General features: G+C 40.9%; 1 protein-coding gene across 8 annotated transcripts in view; it reads right to left on the bottom strand.

The window, feature by feature from the left end:
* The window catches only part of FAT3 (FAT atypical cadherin 3), a 603,349-nt gene that overhangs the window by 323,667 nt on the left and 262,530 nt on the right, over positions 1–17,152 (bottom strand). For all 8 annotated transcript variants that reach the window (XM_036923269.2, XM_036923272.2, XM_036923270.2 and 5 more), the window contains exon 3: positions 13,803–14,117. In XM_036923269.2, the coding sequence (XP_036779164.2) occupies positions 13,803–14,117 (315 nt within the window). The remainder of the gene's footprint in view (positions 1–13,802; positions 14,118–17,152) is intronic.

Consider the following 17,152-nt stretch of genomic DNA (forward strand, 5'->3'; position numbering starts at 1 on the left):
GCATTAAACCAAGCATGTGGCCCTTCTGAGCACGGGCCCTGTAGGACTGCGAAGGTGGCAGGCCCGGGAAATGAGACCTGCTTGTATCATTATGTTCAGTATACTATGCTCCAAAATTGAAAGATTCATTTAATACACTTTGGAAAGTGATGCAGGAATATAGGTTTTGTTAGTTATTGTTGTTTGGGCACTTCAAAAATCACACTTGAGTTACCTGGGAAAACCACTATGTATACTTTCTCCATCTCAGGAGATACTAGGTATCACTAAAATTCCAACAGACAGCAGCTTCAAAACCAAGCTCAGGATTCACCCTCAAACACAGGCTTTTTCTTTTATGGAAGTTGTGTTGGTCCTATAAACAGCCTGTTTGTTCTTTAAGGCCTGAGATGTTTCCTATTTCTTCGGGCTCCTCCCACACTGAGGCACAGAATCCAAAATCCATACAGGTTTATTAAATCAGAGAGGCGAAAGTACAAAACTATTTAAGTCATTTGCTTGTTATAACAGCCCAGCAATGCACTGATAGAGACCTACTAAAAACATCTCCAGTATTTCAAAACATACGCATGTAAACAGAAACCCACCAACCATGATTTGATTAAGTCTACAGTGAGATCTTAGAGACTCTTGATTATCACAGCCCACTTTACACTGAAAGTCATTTCATTGGGCACTGAAAAATACTTAAATACTAAAATTACAGAAATATGTCTAAATCTAGTTTTGCAATAAACCATTTTAACAAATATCCCTCTTTCCCGTGCGTGAACATCATTTCTTCAGAGGAGAACATTTCTCACTGTGACAGAAAACAATTTAACTAAGTAAAAAAATGAATACTTTAGTATGTACATAGCCAAGATGAAGTATGTCTTTATAAAATAGGAAATTTTACCGAGAAGAGAAATTAACTTAAGTGGTAGGAGGTAAAATTGGATTTGTCTGGCTTAACTGAAGTATTGGCATCGGTGACATATTTAAAAATGGTGCACTGGTGAAGGTGCAGCATTTACTGCCTGTAATAGTCTGTTTCTCATGTGATGGATTTATTTTACATCTCCTCACTCCTGTTCTCAGATGTTTTCCTTTCTAGGACAACCAATAAACATTATAACCATTTATTATTGCCAGAAAAAAAAATCCCATGTAAATGTTAATATTATTTACTTAATCTTTTCATTTTAAAGCTGTGTGACAGTGGCAATAAATGACAGTTGCTGGTGAAATAATTTGGACTGTAAGATCTTGAAGTGTAGGGTCTTTGTTGAGTCATCCTTAGACCTCCTAAGCCTAGCACAGTTCCTGTTATACAGTACGTACTCATAAAACAGGAACGTGTAGTATACATCTGAGACCTTCAAAGTATTTTTATCAGATTTAAGAAAGGATTATTTATAAGCAAATTCTGTTGAAAGGCAAGAGTATTGAATTTAATATTAATGGCAAAAATTAATATTTGTTGAGCACTTCATATGTACAAGGCTAAACTAAGTGCTTTATAAAATACATTATTCCATATCATCCTCATAACAACTCAATTAGTATCCCCATTTTTCTGATGGGAAATCTGTGCTATTAAGAAAAATTAAGAACTTGTCCATTGCCATATGGTGAGTATGTGAATGAGATTGGGCTCTAACTGAGGAGGAATCCATGCAAAATTCCTAGAGGACAGGTGGCTGTCATGCACATCTTGTTCAACGGGTTAAGGATACACAGAATTGTCTATAAGAGGATAATTCACTTTAGACAAAATGGTTGGAAAATTTTCCTATGGAACCCTGAAGATAAAATTTAAACCAGTAAATATCCATCTAAGCACTTTTAATAAAGAGAGACAGGGCTTAATTCCAGGGCATGCCAGAGACCACAAATATTTTAGGTCCCGACCTATAGAATTTCACAAATGAAGATAAAAAGTGGTGGTCAACATTCAAGCTAACGTAGATGGAAATTCCCAGCAATAATGTGACTGATAAAGACAAATACCTTTCACTGATCCCTCCCCATTTACCAAATCTAAAGGCTTCTCCTAGCCTTTAACCTTTGTACAGCAAATAACATTTGGGAACATTTCTTCTTTCTTAGGTTTCTCTCCTGACTTGGTTTCTATAATGGTCTGTTAAGAAAAAGCCATTTCAAACTTTGATGGCAAAATTATGTATTATTACTACACGGTATTTTAGACTCTCTGAGCAAAGAGCTAAGTTTCAGTAATGCCTGGACCAGCTACTAGAAAGTCTTCAGGGTTAAGCCTATCAGAGCCTGTCTCTCAGTTGCTTCATGCATACAATCAGTGTTAGTCCACTGGGATTGCTATAACAATAACACAGACTGGGTGGCTTATAAAACACCAGAAACTTATTTTTCACAGTTCTGGGGGTTGAAAGTTTAAGGTCAAGAGGCCAATAGATTCAGGGGCTGGTAAAGACCCATTTCCTGGTTGATAGACTACGTCCTCTAGCTGAGTCCACACATGGTTGAAGGGGTGAAAGAGCTCTTTGGGTCTCTTTTATAACAGCATTAATGAAGTCCTGAGGACTTCAGCCACAACTTTATTATTTCCCAAAGGCCGATCTTCAAATACCATCACATGGGGCACTAGGTTTCAACATAATGAATTTCAGAAGGATGCAAACATTCACATACAGTTCTCAGGTTTACTATTCCTCAATTCCACCACAGCTAGAGATTATCTCTGAATCCTAATAACAAACTCCTGGAAGAAAGAATCTTGATCCCAGTGTCAGGGAGAGAAGGACCTGGGAGCAGTACTCACAGAAAAAGGATGGTGGGGTGAGCTGGGCAAATATTTCCAATGTTTTTTATGAAAAATTATCTTCTCTGTGAGATCTGAGCCTGGCACTCCTTTTCATTACCCCATGAAGACAGTTTTCACCTCTCATGTCCATCTCTCCTCAGAATCACCAAGTCCTGGTTAACTATTTCTATAAAGTTTTCACTCTTTGATGCCACTGTCATTTATAGACTCAAAGACTATCAGAAGTAGAGATGGTCTCAGGGCCTTCGGTGGCAAATAAATATTTCTCATAGCAGTTCTCCATCAGTGTTAGGTTGAAATGCATGCCAAGTATGGGCATAATATGAAAGGCTGTTATAATCGATTGATGATGTCTGGCATGGGAGCAGGAAATGAAGTATCGGCACACGTGTCAGGTATTGATGTTCTGAGTCTTGTTCAAATGGTATAATTTACAGGTGATGATTCTGAGGCCTATACAAATGAGATAAACATGTCCATTGTTTTAAGAATAGTTAGTGGCAGGGTCTGGATTAAAATCTAGATAATCCAACTACTTCCACTGGTGCTTTTCCCAATACATCTTACTACTTTATTCTTGGGAAGTAGATATATCCAAAATAGAGAGAGAGGTTTCTGGGAGCCGATGAGTGACCATTCTCTTATCAAAGTCTACTTTTCAGCCACAGCCGAATTTAGATGACCACGTTTATGGAAGTCCATATGGCAGATGGACACAGTCTTATAAGACGGGAATTAGTGGATCTGTAGGTAAAGTGCTATACACATTTGTAGTTTGAAAATGGCCTAAGGCCTTACTTGTACAATGTGGATGCTGAGTTAGCAAAAAAAACAAAACCCAAAAAAACCTCTCCATGTGAAGACAGTATCATTTAATGATCATTTAATGTTTATTGAGAGGTTACTACATGCCAAGTATTTCTTAGAGTACTTTACATATTTTAAGTCATTTAATCTTGGTGGAAAGCCAATTCGTTACTGTAATTATTCCCATTTTCACAGAAGAGGAAACTGAAGCTCACAGAGGTTAAGCAACATGTCCAATATCACACAGCTTAGAAGTGGTCAAGCTGAGAGTCAATGGCAAAGACATCTAATTCTAGTGTCCAAGCTCTTGAATACTACTCCACGATGTTTCATGCCTGCCCACAGTTAATACGAAGCCCAGCTATGACTACACATGGCGAAGTACTAACATACACAGACTGCTTTCAGTAACTCTCTACATGTTGGTTTTGTAATTTGGTTAGCCTTCCACAGACTTTCCTAGAAGAGTCAACCTTGATGTGAATAAAACCTACAAGTTTCTGAAACACTTGTATATTTTTAAAAGAATGTCCAGAAGCTAGGAAATCATTCAAAGAAGGTAGAGAATGATAAAACCAGAGTATAAAGTGGTAGCAATACAGAACTAGACTTCAGGCTCTTAAGGTTAATGGTGAAACTATGCTTCATCCTGTAGTAACTTTCCAGGTAGAAACTTGCAGTGCTGTGAAAGAAAAGTGCTTCTAGAGAATCAGCTTGAAAAGGCCAAGAAATGAGCGAGACTCTGACGAGATCCTGATATTTGAAGCACACTGAGTGCCAGTTAATAGTGACATCCAAAGGGTCTCATATGGCTTGTGTGAAAACCGCAGTCAGCCCCCTGGGACATGAAAGCACCATATGCGCGTCATGTTCCCCAAATCCTGAAATGATTACAGTGATTCAATGCCTCGCAAATCTTTCATCAAAATGTCCACCCCTTTTAGAACTACCCAAATAATTAAACTTAACGAGATCACAAGTGCTGCAAAACAAGCAAATAAAAAAACTGTGTAACTAAAGCCAGGTGGCTAGTGCAAAAGTGGCCAAGTGTTAACAGGTCTAGTAAGAAGACTGCATAGGAGTCAGGGGCCTCTGGTTCTGCAGCTCCCTTCACTCCTTTAGGAGAGTTCAGTCTTCCCATATGTACCCCGAGACTGCACCTTATATGGGTTTCCTAGGGCTGTCATAACAATGTACCTCCAACTGGATGGCCTTAAACAATATAGATATATTCTCATCCAGTTCTGGAAGCTACACATCCAAAATCAGGGTGTCAGCAAGGCCACACTCCCTCTGAAAACTTTAGGGGAAGGTCTCCCTGACTTTTCCCAGCTTCCTGTGGTTGCTGGTAGTCCCTTGGCCTCACTTGGTTTGTGGGAGCATGACTCCAACCTCTGCCTCCGTCTTCACCCAACCATCCTCCCTCTGTTTATGTCTCTGTGTCCAAATTTCTGGCTTCTAGTAAGTATACCGGGCACTGAATTAGGGTCCTACCTCATCCACTATGACCAAATTGTAAGTTGATCGCATCGGCAAAGACTCTATTTCCAAATAAGGTCACATTCGTGGGTATGGGGAATTAAGACCTTAACATGTCTTTTGGGGGGACACCTCAACTCACAATATAATTCTTCTTACAAAGAGCGTGCATACAATCATCTGGAAGATTTTCCTGAGCTCCAAATTTCTAGGACCATGAATGTGTTTACTGAACCTGCTCACATTTTTCAAATTTGGTAGCATTTGTCCTTAGCATTATGGAGCATTAATCAGACCAACCATAGCTCTGTGTTGACCAGCTGGGTGACCTTGGGCAAGTCACCTACGTGCCCAGAGCCTCAGTTTCTTTCCGGGATTGTGGTGAGAGCTGAAAGAGCTAATATGTGAAAATACCCACATAACTCAGGGTCCAGGGTGCACTTGCACCCTGGGTTAGCGCTCCTCTTACCACCTTCCTGTTGCATCCTGCACACTCCAGGAGGCTCCCTAACAATGGTGTGGAAGAATGAAGAGAGGAGGGCAGTGGTTTCAATTAAAATTCACTGTTCTCTCACAACAGAAGAAAGTAATAAACCAATGCTGTAAATTACTGTTGTGGAATTAATGCCCAGACAGAAGAAAGAAAAGAGAAATTTATGACCTTAATCAATCTCTTTACACACACACACACACACACACACACACGCACCCTCCATCATTGGCTTTATTTACGTGACTCTATCACCCTCCCAAATAATTCTTGGTAATCAGCAGCTACGCCAGCAGCTGAGCCCCAGGGGCAGGCTGGGTATCTAGGAACACCACCCCTCCTCCCCACCCCTATTCAGTGAGTGAGCAGGATGCAGGGGCAGCAGAGACAACCAAGCCACACTGCAAGGCTCACAGAACACCCAGCACCCCACTCCCGGGAGGCACCTCTGAGCCATCTACGCGTTCAGTGTAGGTTCCTAGCCGGGCAGTGGCATCATTTCTCTTCTCCCAGCTTCTGCCAGCTCCACCCTCTCTCTCTTTTACCAAAGAGTTCCTCACCCCTGCTTGTAATTCATTTCTGTACATCAATAACTGGAAGTTTTTTTTCCAAGTAACAGTCATATTAACTCAAAGATCTGGATCCCATAGACAGGATAAAACACATGCTATTGCCTAACTAGTAGCCCTGTGCATTGAAATTTGACTTAATGCGAGGGTCAAATGTTTCCTTCCTATTACGGATGGTGGCACCAGTTCCCACTTAGCTAGGTTTTTACAATCCTGTGATGGACCCAAAGACAGGCATCTTGGACTCTCAGTGCTCATAAACCTACCGGCTCCCCTGGGCGTGTAAAGTGAGCACTTAAGACAAATACCAGAAACCTCCAAGGGCCTTAATCTGGATACATGACTGCGGAATCCCACACTGAGGTCAAATGGATTCCTTTTTTCTTTTTTCATCTACCTTTATTCCAGGGCAGAAAGAATCCCACATATTCATCTGTCAGAAGGCTGATGATGTTCAGCAGGAACAGATTTGGAGCTGCTTAAGCATTTCAAAGGACTAAACCCTGGAACCCTCCAAACACTCCATGCTGTCTTCCGGAGAACTCTGTTCAAAACTGCCTCTCATGAGAATTTTGTTACCAGACAAATTCTCTCCAAATACTAGGGATCATTTCATCTGCACTGATTCTGTTCAAAGTTTTGTTACAGTTTTGTTGTTTTTTTTTTCCTGATGGTTTGATTTCAAGTATTCATAAAGCCTTTAAAATACAAAGAACATGGAGTCCGAGGAAAGTGGGAGGCAGTTTTGAATTTCCTCCCTTTTTATTTCACTTTATTATTACCACCTTCCTGTCGCATCCTGCACACTCCAGGAGGCTCCCTAACAATGGTGTGGAAGAATGGAGAGGAGGGCAATGTATGTATGTGTGTGTATATATATATATACACACACACACACATATATATCTGTATGTCGATATAGATGTCTTACACACATATTTTCTTAAGTTAGCAATACCATTACATCTCCATAAACAGTTATTCATCTTGTCCAGGGTGCTTCAGTAAGGACTATATGGAATACAGTCCTACAAATATTCCACCTTATTTCAGTAGATCTCAATGGAAGCAGTTTTACCCTCTCCCCCACCCAGGGGACATTCGACAGTGTCTAAAGATATTTTGGCCATCACAACTAGGGGAATGGGTACTATTGGCATCGAGTAGAGGCCACAGGCATTGCTAAATGCCTCAATAATGCCCCTGCAACAAAGGACACCTCCCCAGAACAAAGACTTATCCAGTCCAAAATGGCCACAGTCTTGAAGTTCAGAAACTCTGAAACTGATACTTACATTTGCAATCAGCATCCAACACAATCAAGCCACAGGGAAGAGAGCCAGCATCCGCATGAGGAAAAAGCTATTGTCCTTTGCGATGGCCTGCATGGACCAAGCCCTCTCTGCACTCCGGGGGCCCGCCCCCCATTCCCCTCCCACACCTCCTCCCACGTTTGTGAGCTGATCAACTGGGGAAACACACAGCCTCCCAGGGAACATAATGATAGTGCAGAAAAGTTCCCTTTGTCCTTGCTCATTTGGAACACATTCACAGGGATGCAAAGGTCACCGCTGAATTTAAATAACCCCTTGTGATACATCCGCATGAGCCCGATTTGTGCTATTGGACTTGCTGGATTAAATGAACACAACTTAATGTTCTACAGGACAAGGCCTCCTTTCATGGCTGAAAGAGGGAGCGAGGGTGATTTACAGTTTCATACATACTCATTCGCCACATTATCTGCTTTGTGCCTGTACTTATGAATATCAACTCATCATCCAGGGGCCATCTCTACCCATTCAGGAGGATTTAGCTTTCCATTAGGATGGAATAAGGAATAAGGACAGTAACAAGAGATTTCTATAACGTTCACTCCGAAGAAAAAGCACCAGTATTTGTACCCTGGTCCCTCACCTTGTATTTTTTCTTCTTAATCCTGGATTTTATACATAAAGTAAGGTTCCCTTCTGTTTTCCAGGAAAAGGTACTTCTCTAAACAGATTACCACCAAAGAGGGCTGTGCATAAACACAGGGCTTAGCATACTTACCATATCAAGTTATTTTTAAGTACTGTCTTATGAGCTAATGCTTTTGTTATAATGATATACTAATATCAAATGTTTGTTTATTCATTAAAGCATGTATGAATTCCACTTAGTAACAAATTCTGCTTAATTCTATGTATTTAGAAATAATACAAGTGTATCCAAACATTTTATAACTCAGATTTGTATTAACCACAAGTCTTAGGAATCAGCAATGTTTTGCTCATGGATGATTAAAGAGAAAGCATTTTCATTTTGCTCCACTTCATGAAACAGAAAGGATATGAGAGTTGATTTTTGGGGAAGGCAGAGAAAACACTGTATTCACAGCCTAATCTCAAAATTAAAGCACTGTAAGGTAAGGGTGTGTGGATAAATTATAAAGTTGGCCACCTCGTCCTCAGGTGTACTACTCAGCACTGTGTTACCACCCCCCTCTTTTCTTTCTTTTTGGATACTGAAGTCTAGAGCCCAGCTGACCAGGATCTCCAGGGAAACAAGATCAGCATCACCTGGAAACCTGCTGGAAATGCAAGTTATTGGGCTCTACCCTGGGAATCTGTAGTCTAATAAGCTGGACCAGTGATTACTGTCAGGCTAAAGTGTAGACTAGATTTCTCTCTCTATTTGTATCCCCCTGCTGATAGTTACCTACTATGTCTTCTACCATATACCAAAAGGCATGCTGATAATATTTGGAGTTGATGAAAAAAAACTAAGGACAGCCACTCTTTTAATAAGCTACCCCTCCAATTTTAATGGGGAACAAGGTCTCAATCCAATGATACTAATAGATATGGGTAGAATTTGAGGTGTTCTTGCAGTAGACACAGGTTTGAAAAAAATCTCCTCTTCTCAGCCCACCTGGTGGGGAGGGCAGCTGGTCTACCTACACATATAGTACATTTTGGTCAGGTATCTGAGGATGCTCACAGTAAACAACAGAAGGCTGAGCATCACCTCCAATCAAATACAGGTGGAGATGCCCTTGACCGCAGAGTGGGCCAGAGGGAGCTGTACAAGTGCAAGAAGGAATACTGGAAGCCCAGGCCCTGGATAATCAATTGGCCAAAGATCTGGAGTAAGCAAGGATCACTTTCATAGACACAAGCTCTCCACACAAGATATGCTAACACTGGATCTATGGTTAACAGTGGCAAAGGAAAGAATAAAGGAATCCCTCTTATGTATGCTTTGTCCCTCTAAAATAATTATTTTCAGTAGGCTTCTCAGAAGAAGGACCTAAAACCCAAGATATTTTAAAATGTAAACATCACCAAACCAAAAAGCAAAAGAAAAGAGATGTGCATATTTGCAACTTCCAATAGTTTACAATACTCCAGACATTTTTAAGTCATTTAAAATTCTTATTCTAATGGTATAATGTCTCTCAAACTAGCTCAAGAAGCAAAGAATGGCCTTTCAAGGTCAATTCAATTTGTTCACATTCCCTGGATGGCTTTCTGGCTTCTCTCTCTGCTGATGGATTCCTCTTCTTGGACCCACTTTAAGTCTGGGAAGCCCTTGCCCCAGCCCCCCTCTGAATGGTTACTCTGTTCACAGCTGATATTCCACAGAGTTTGACCATTTAATTTTTTTATAAACTGCTTTACATTCTTGCTAAAGCACAGTGGATGTGCGATGGCCCTATTTCTCCCATGAGACTAAATTTCCTGAAAGCAGAAATTGTCTTATACTCCTGTTGTATCACCCATTCTGCCTACACCGGGGGTCTAGAACAGCAACAGGACATAGCAGTGCACAATCCACTTTGTTAAACTTAATGGAAGGTTCCAGCACTACAGACCAACCAGTGAGAAAAGACCTTGCTGCCTTTCAAAGTATGCCTCCCTTAAAGATGGGGTATCAACATCGGTTGCCGAGTTTCAGTGTGGTTCTGCAAATCTCAACTTGCAACTCATATTCTTGCCACTCACAGAAACTCTGTTCTAGTGGCGGATACAGGATGATTAACAGGAACAAGTAACACTTTCTGAAATCTACTAAATGCGGGCATGCTGGAACCACAGTAAGTGGTTCCATGCTATAGACACGTCTAAAAGAAATATTCTGAACTTCCCACACCTGCTCCCCAGGGCAGCGGGGATGACCAATGACCAATCAGCTTCAGTTTTGTGACAAGTGTTAGACAGAAGCCTCTGAGCTCCTGCTCACCCACAGAGGCGAACGAACACCAGTCTGTTGCCTTAGAACACGTGGACAGGGCTCCAGTTACTGACGAGCTGGGGCACGCATGTGCAAAGAAGCTACATTTGATTGAGTTCAACTGCTCGGCCTGGAATTAATCAAGAGTTCTCTGTACAGGCCAGAGAGGACTGCAGAGCAATATAGCTTTTGTTTTTCTTCTAAAGCCCCAGAAATTACTGAAGAAGGCCCACAGACTACTGATTCTATGTGAGTTTAGGTCTGATAGGAAAAAAACAAACAAACATATTTTTCAAGAAGAGAATAGAGAAATCTCTCTCCCTTCCTGGGTCCAGGACATCTGTTATCTGCTGCAAGCTGTGGACCATAAGTATTGACATTATTTGGGTTTGCATAAATCATTTTAATCTTTATTTATTACATAGCACGTTGCCAAAACAAAACAAAACTCTATACATTTCAGCTCTACCACAGAGGAAGGAATAAAGAAAGGTCAGCTGACAGGAGTCCACATCCAGTTGAAAAAAATCTAAAACATAAATCAGTCCTAAATATACTGGTTAGGTACACCTCCTGCTCCGTTACTCAAAAATGTTCCATGAACATAACTGTTTCAGGCAAATGACTTTATAGAGAGACAGGAAGAAATGCCAAAAATTAAAGTGTCTCTTTAGAGAGTGTGTTGAGCTGGCTGACGATGGTTCCATAGGCAGCATTATACTTAGAGCAACAAGCTTAACAAGAATTACACTGGGCTTGTGGTTCTGCAAATCTCAATAGAAACAGACAGACTAATAATATGATTAGTATAGATAGAGCTTCGTAGTTTACTAACAGCTTTAAAACACATTATGACATTCAGTGTTCCTGAAACCCCTGTGGAGTAAGCAAGGCCACTTTCATTTTTCAGGTACAAATCTGAGGTCCACCGGGAGATTAAATAATGTGGCTGCAGTCGGAGTTAAGGAAGTCAGGATGGGCTATCGACTTCGGCTGCCGAGTTTCACTGTGCCAGGCACTGTGCTAAGCATTTCACACACTGGGACTCCTATACTCCTTGCAACAATCCTTTCTCACTAAGAACTGAAGGTCAGACTGGTTCCGTAACTTGCCCAGATTCACAAAATTGCTGAGGCCTAGAGAGTCTGATTTAGGCTATGTTTCCCCTGCTGTGGTCGATGGTGTTTCCCAGTCAGGAAACAGAGAGCAAAGATGTGCAAACCGAAACTTCTAATCCCCAAGTGCTACCTTTTCCATGAAGTACTCTCTGACCACCATCTTCACCAGCCTCACACTGAGTGAAATCTTCTACCATAATCAGTTACCACACTCTCACTGTATCACCAGTATTTGCTGTTTTGTTAATTTCACATATCTTTGGGTGCCTGAAAGACTTGGACCATATCTTAAGTTCATAACTCTATTTAATGGATTTTGTTTGAAACCAGTGGGCACAATGAATGCTTGGCGAGTGAATCCATAGATGGGCAAAATCCAGTGTTTTCTTATCTTGACTCTTGAGAATTATAATGTATGCTACATATTTCTTTTAAACAATTAGAGAAATTAGTCCAAAATGTCATTCCTGGCACAAATGCTTTTTAAAAATCGATGGCAAAGACAGAGAAATTATAAATATGATTAAGGCTCTTATGATGCAACATGGGCCAAACTGTGGTGACACAGGATTTTCTGAAAACTCATGTGCAAACTTTTAAAATTGATGTGTACAAGACAGCTTTTGTTACATGATTCTACACATTCTCCTCTGCACATAATGTGCAGGCTATACTCTTCACATCCCACCCAAATTCTTCCCTGTGACATTTACTCTTTCTTTTCAGTCATAAGTGGAGAAAAAGAGCAACTGAAACTGCCCTTCTGCAGTCTTTTAACTTATCAAAAAGAGAACGTGGGACTCATAGTTAATGACTCAAGTGGCAACGGAATCAAGACTGAAGGCACAGACCTGACCAGGGGTGTTTCAGATTCCAAAGGAGCTGGTAAACGTGAGGATGTCTGTTCCATCAGCTTCTTTACCGTGACCTTTTTGGGTCTTTGCTCTCTCTCTATATATATTTTCTTAAGTATCTGAATCCATTTCTCTGCACCATATCCACAAAGCTCTTTGCTATCGTGAGAAAGTAAATCAGGAGGGGCTTCTCAGCACAGCCCAGGGGATCCTCAGATGCATGGGGACAGTGTCCTACTTAACAGGATTCAGAAGGGCTGTGAAGGGCTCTGAACCTTTGAGTCTTCTCCTTCAGTGCCAAGCAGGCCTCAGTCAGACATGGACAGCTGATGACCACTCTGTCTAATAATGAAGGGCAAGTCAAATCCTCAATCAATGCTCTTCCAATGCTAAAATCTGATTAACCCATAATTGGAGAAAAATTGGTAGTTTCACAAACAACTTGGCATTCTCTTCTAATTATGTTAACGGGAATCTGACATTTATAAAACATTTGTGCTTAGCTGTATGTTTCTACTCTATCAACAACAGGCAGAAGAAAACAACCTATCAGCCCTGTCAGTAGTTTGTTAGGGAAGCCGAGTATGCGCCCACCAACTGGCATCAACCTAGTCTAACATTTGATCAGTATGAATTCACTTGCCCGGAGTGAAACGCTAATAGCATCTTTTTCATACTTTCCTAAATTTCAATATATTCACACTCTACCCATCGCAGCTCTCATGGTGTACTGGATTCCCTTGTTCAGGTTTCAAAAAGGTAAATCACAAGAAAGCAAGGGTCCTCTGAGGTCTCCTTGGTAAAGCCTTTTTCCAGTGTGTATAGTTGTCTCAGAACGCATCCAGCCAACCTTCACACTTACCCTTTCTGATCCTTAGTCAACAAATGAGTTTTCAGAACACTCTCTAGAGACTTTTAGAGCAAAACACCAAAAATGTAAAATTCCATATATTTTAGGGAAAGATAGAGAAACTGGAAGTTCTTATAAACATCGACACTTTCACTGATGGTAACACAGGAAAGACAAAGCAACTGGGGCTTAAACTTAAGGCTTTAAGAAAATCGTTTACAAGAAGCTGAACTAAGGTCAAGCAAAGGAGTAGCTACCGAAGTAGAAGTGTCATATGGCCAACTCACCCATAGAACCCAGCAGGGGCTGATGACTCTCTCTCAGGAAAGAGAGAGGGGGCAGTAGCCCTCTGAGCTGCTTTTTATTACTGTGAGTAAAGCAAATATAAGGCTTTCTCTAAAAGCCTCCAATATCCATTAGCTCACTTCACCTGGGTATCAGCTGAAATTAAAACATTCCAACAAGACAGGTAGATCACTCACCTGTTCAGAAACTATGCCCGAAAAGGAGGATGCTGTTCTCCACACAATAAGGTAAAAAACATGGGATACATAAAATAATATAAACAAGCGTCAGGCCGATGGATTTGAAAACCGTAGTACCAATTTTCGAAGTCATTATGAGCATTCCCTTACCTGTTTTGGTATTGATGGTGAAAAAATTCTGAGGATTGCCACTTGTAATTCTGTATGTCAGTTTCTCATTGGAACTAGAATCAGGATCCTCGGCCTGGATCTGAATGACAGATACATCCTTTGGGGAGTTTTCCATGATGACAGGGTAATAAATAGGATCCGAGGTCAGCGGGGCATTGTCATTCACATCTTCAATTTCAATGTAGACCTCAATGGAGGAATAGAGTGGCACAACGCCCCGATCTGTGGCGTACACTGTCAGCCAGTATGACCCCGCTGTCTCTCGATCAAGAATGTCTGCCGTAGAGATGACCCCTAAGAGAGAATAGAGAGACGGTGACTGCTCAGCAAAAATGGGAGAGTGTGAGCAAGCCATCCCAAATTCAGGAGGGCTACACTTAGCCATCTTAGTATATGGGAAAAAAAAAAGTCCATAATATGAGATTAAATTAAGATGTTTCTTCTCTTGACAAAAGAAAATTATCTTCTGCAAAACTATATTAAATTGTTCTTCTATAGTTTGAGAACATAATTACATTCACAAAGACTTTATTTGATTTATTTGGGGATAGACATATCTTAACACACACACAGAAGAGACAATAAGGGGCAAAGGGAAGAGAGTGGGGCAGACATGCAAACACTTTCCAAGTTGCACGGGACATTAGCAAGCTACCAAGTCAAGCTCTCCATTTGATTGGATATTGAATTGACTTTCCATGCAACAAAGAGATATCCCAAGGTAAACTATTTTATTTGTTCATTCATAAAAATGAAGAAGAACTTTCAAATGTTTCTTTGCCTGCGAGGATGGAAAACACTTTGCATGCAGAGACGGAAGCCTCCTTCATAATGTTCCCCTGAAAATCAAATATCACAGTCATTCCAAGAGAATCAGAGAAGGAGCCATACCAACACTTCCTGAATGAGCTCGAGCCCCCTTAAGAACACGACAGAGGACCCTAAATGAACTCTGAGCCACTTCGAGAGACACTCATGGACAATCATTCTAATTTAAGACCAGAAAAATGCCCTATCCGCTCCCTCCCACTTTCCCATTTCATGGCTGAAACAAATGCCACAAGGGAAATCAGATGTCTGCAGAAAAGCCAAAAGCACAGGGCTCTTGAATATCTTTACAGCCCTCACCCCAATCCCCAGGCTACAGAAACTTGACTACAGGGACTCTTAAGCACTTTCCTTGGTGATGGAAGACTCTGGGGCTCAGCTTATAAAAACCCTAAAAGGAGTCAGAATACTCACAAAAGGCATGTAATGCATATAAATCGTTATGCCTAAAATACACCCATGGAAGGAATCAGGAACAGGCCTCTGGCCTGAATCCTCTATCTGCCATGCTCCTGTCAGCCTGTTGACTGTGTTGGGTACATGCGGCCTGCACAGGTAAGATGCCAGGGCCTGGGAGGGGGCAGAGCATCTCCCAGGAACAGGCTGAAATACTCAAACTTGCTTAAAATTCAGAACAGGTAAACTATGCAAAGGGAGATAACCCAATTCATGAAGTTTCACCTCCAAAGTTATTCATACAAAGAAGTGCATAGTGTTATGCCATGTGACAAAGGAAAATCTTAAATATTTTCAGTAGAAATATGTTAACTACAATGAGTTTCTGTAGACTCATGAATGATACCTACAAGTCAGAACAGAAATGCTGACATGGCATTAGAAGAGTAGATACCAAATAATGGGTTGGGAAGAAAGACAGGAAGAGTAGAACATGGTTATAGACATAATGCTATGTGTCCACAGACTGAATGAATAACAGGCAGCCTTATAAACTAGGCTGAGACAGGGTACCATGTCAACATGACATCAAGGCTCTGAGGGCTGGAGACCTGGCCAGGCGTAAGCAGTGCACAGGCCTGTCACAGACACCAAGGCACACACAGCGCTCACAGCTATGAGGCGCCATGCAGACATGGGGGCTTCCTGCTAACCAGGGGAACTGCAGCTCTTCAAGTCAGAGGATGGCCAAGTGACATGAAATCAAGCAGTCTATGGCAAAGTGACAAAGAATTGGCAGGCAGGCTCTCACATGCAGACTATAGTTTGCATAAAATGCTCTAAAGATGCCAGAAAGCAGCTCTTGCATGAGGCCTGTCAGTTCAATTCAGAAGCATCTATTGGACCTTGTATTGGACACTGGAGGAACAGAGGTAAATGAGAGGATCTCTATCTTCAGGGGACTAGCCATCTTGCTGAGAAGACAAGTCTCTAATGAGAAGATCTGCACCGAGGGGATAACTGTGCAGCCAACAGCCAAGACTACTTATGTCATCCAACTTAGACTGATATACTGGGAAGGGCAAAGAATCCAGAACCAGAAGGGATCAGGTTTGTTTGCACCTTGCCTGATGGCCCACTTTACACACAAGCATGAACATGCACATACACACACACAGAGAATTGCTCTATGATCCCTGAAAGTCACTTAATACTCTTACTTGCACCTGTTGAACTTGAAGATGGTATATCACAGGCTTTGGTCATTAAGTGATTTTGAGAAAGCCTTGGATTAAAGGTATCCACTAATACCAATTAAAATATACGGGTAGAATTTTACTCTATTTTTTAATGAAAGATCAGACATGTCCTCTAGAAATTAGAATTCTCTCTCACTAAAATAAAATATGTCTGTGGCTGTATTTACTCACTAATTAGAAGTGTGAATGAATATCTTGGAACACAGTGTTCAGATATTAGTCTTATGATCCAAAAACTTAAGGACAAAAGGGAAAGAATGACTCTGAAATGTGTTGATAATTACAAGGTTCATCCAATGCTCCTTAGTAACCACATTAATACAACCAGTGATAGCATTTCTTTGCTTCCTACTATGCTCTTGTAGCCAATTACAATCCATATGGTCACAACTGAAAATGTAAATCCACATGACCTTTTCTATCAAGTAACAACTCACTTTTGAGGTAGCCCAAGGATAGCAAAAATCATGTGTCATGAGCCCTTATCTTTGAGACAACTTCAATGCATTATTACTTTTTGTAAAAATTGAGGTATAACTGACATACAGTAAACTATGCATATGACAAGTAAACAATCTGGTAGGTTTTGATACCCATGAAACCATTATCATAGTCGAGATAACAAATAGAACCATCATCCCCAAAAGCATTCTCCTTCCCATTTTTAATCCAAATTAAGAATGTTTCCCAATCCTCCCCACCCTCAGGCAACTAGATTAGCTTTCTGTCACTATAGATTTAGCATTTTCTAGAATTTTATAGATATGGAATTATAAAGTATATACTTTTTGTCTGACTTATTTCACTCAGATTATTTTGAGTCCTCCATGCTGTTGAGTATGTAAC

This window comes from Manis pentadactyla, chromosome 9 (assembly GCF_030020395.1).
Source record: "Manis pentadactyla isolate mManPen7 chromosome 9, mManPen7.hap1, whole genome shotgun sequence".
NCBI lineage: Eukaryota > Metazoa > Chordata > Mammalia > Pholidota > Manidae > Manis > Manis pentadactyla.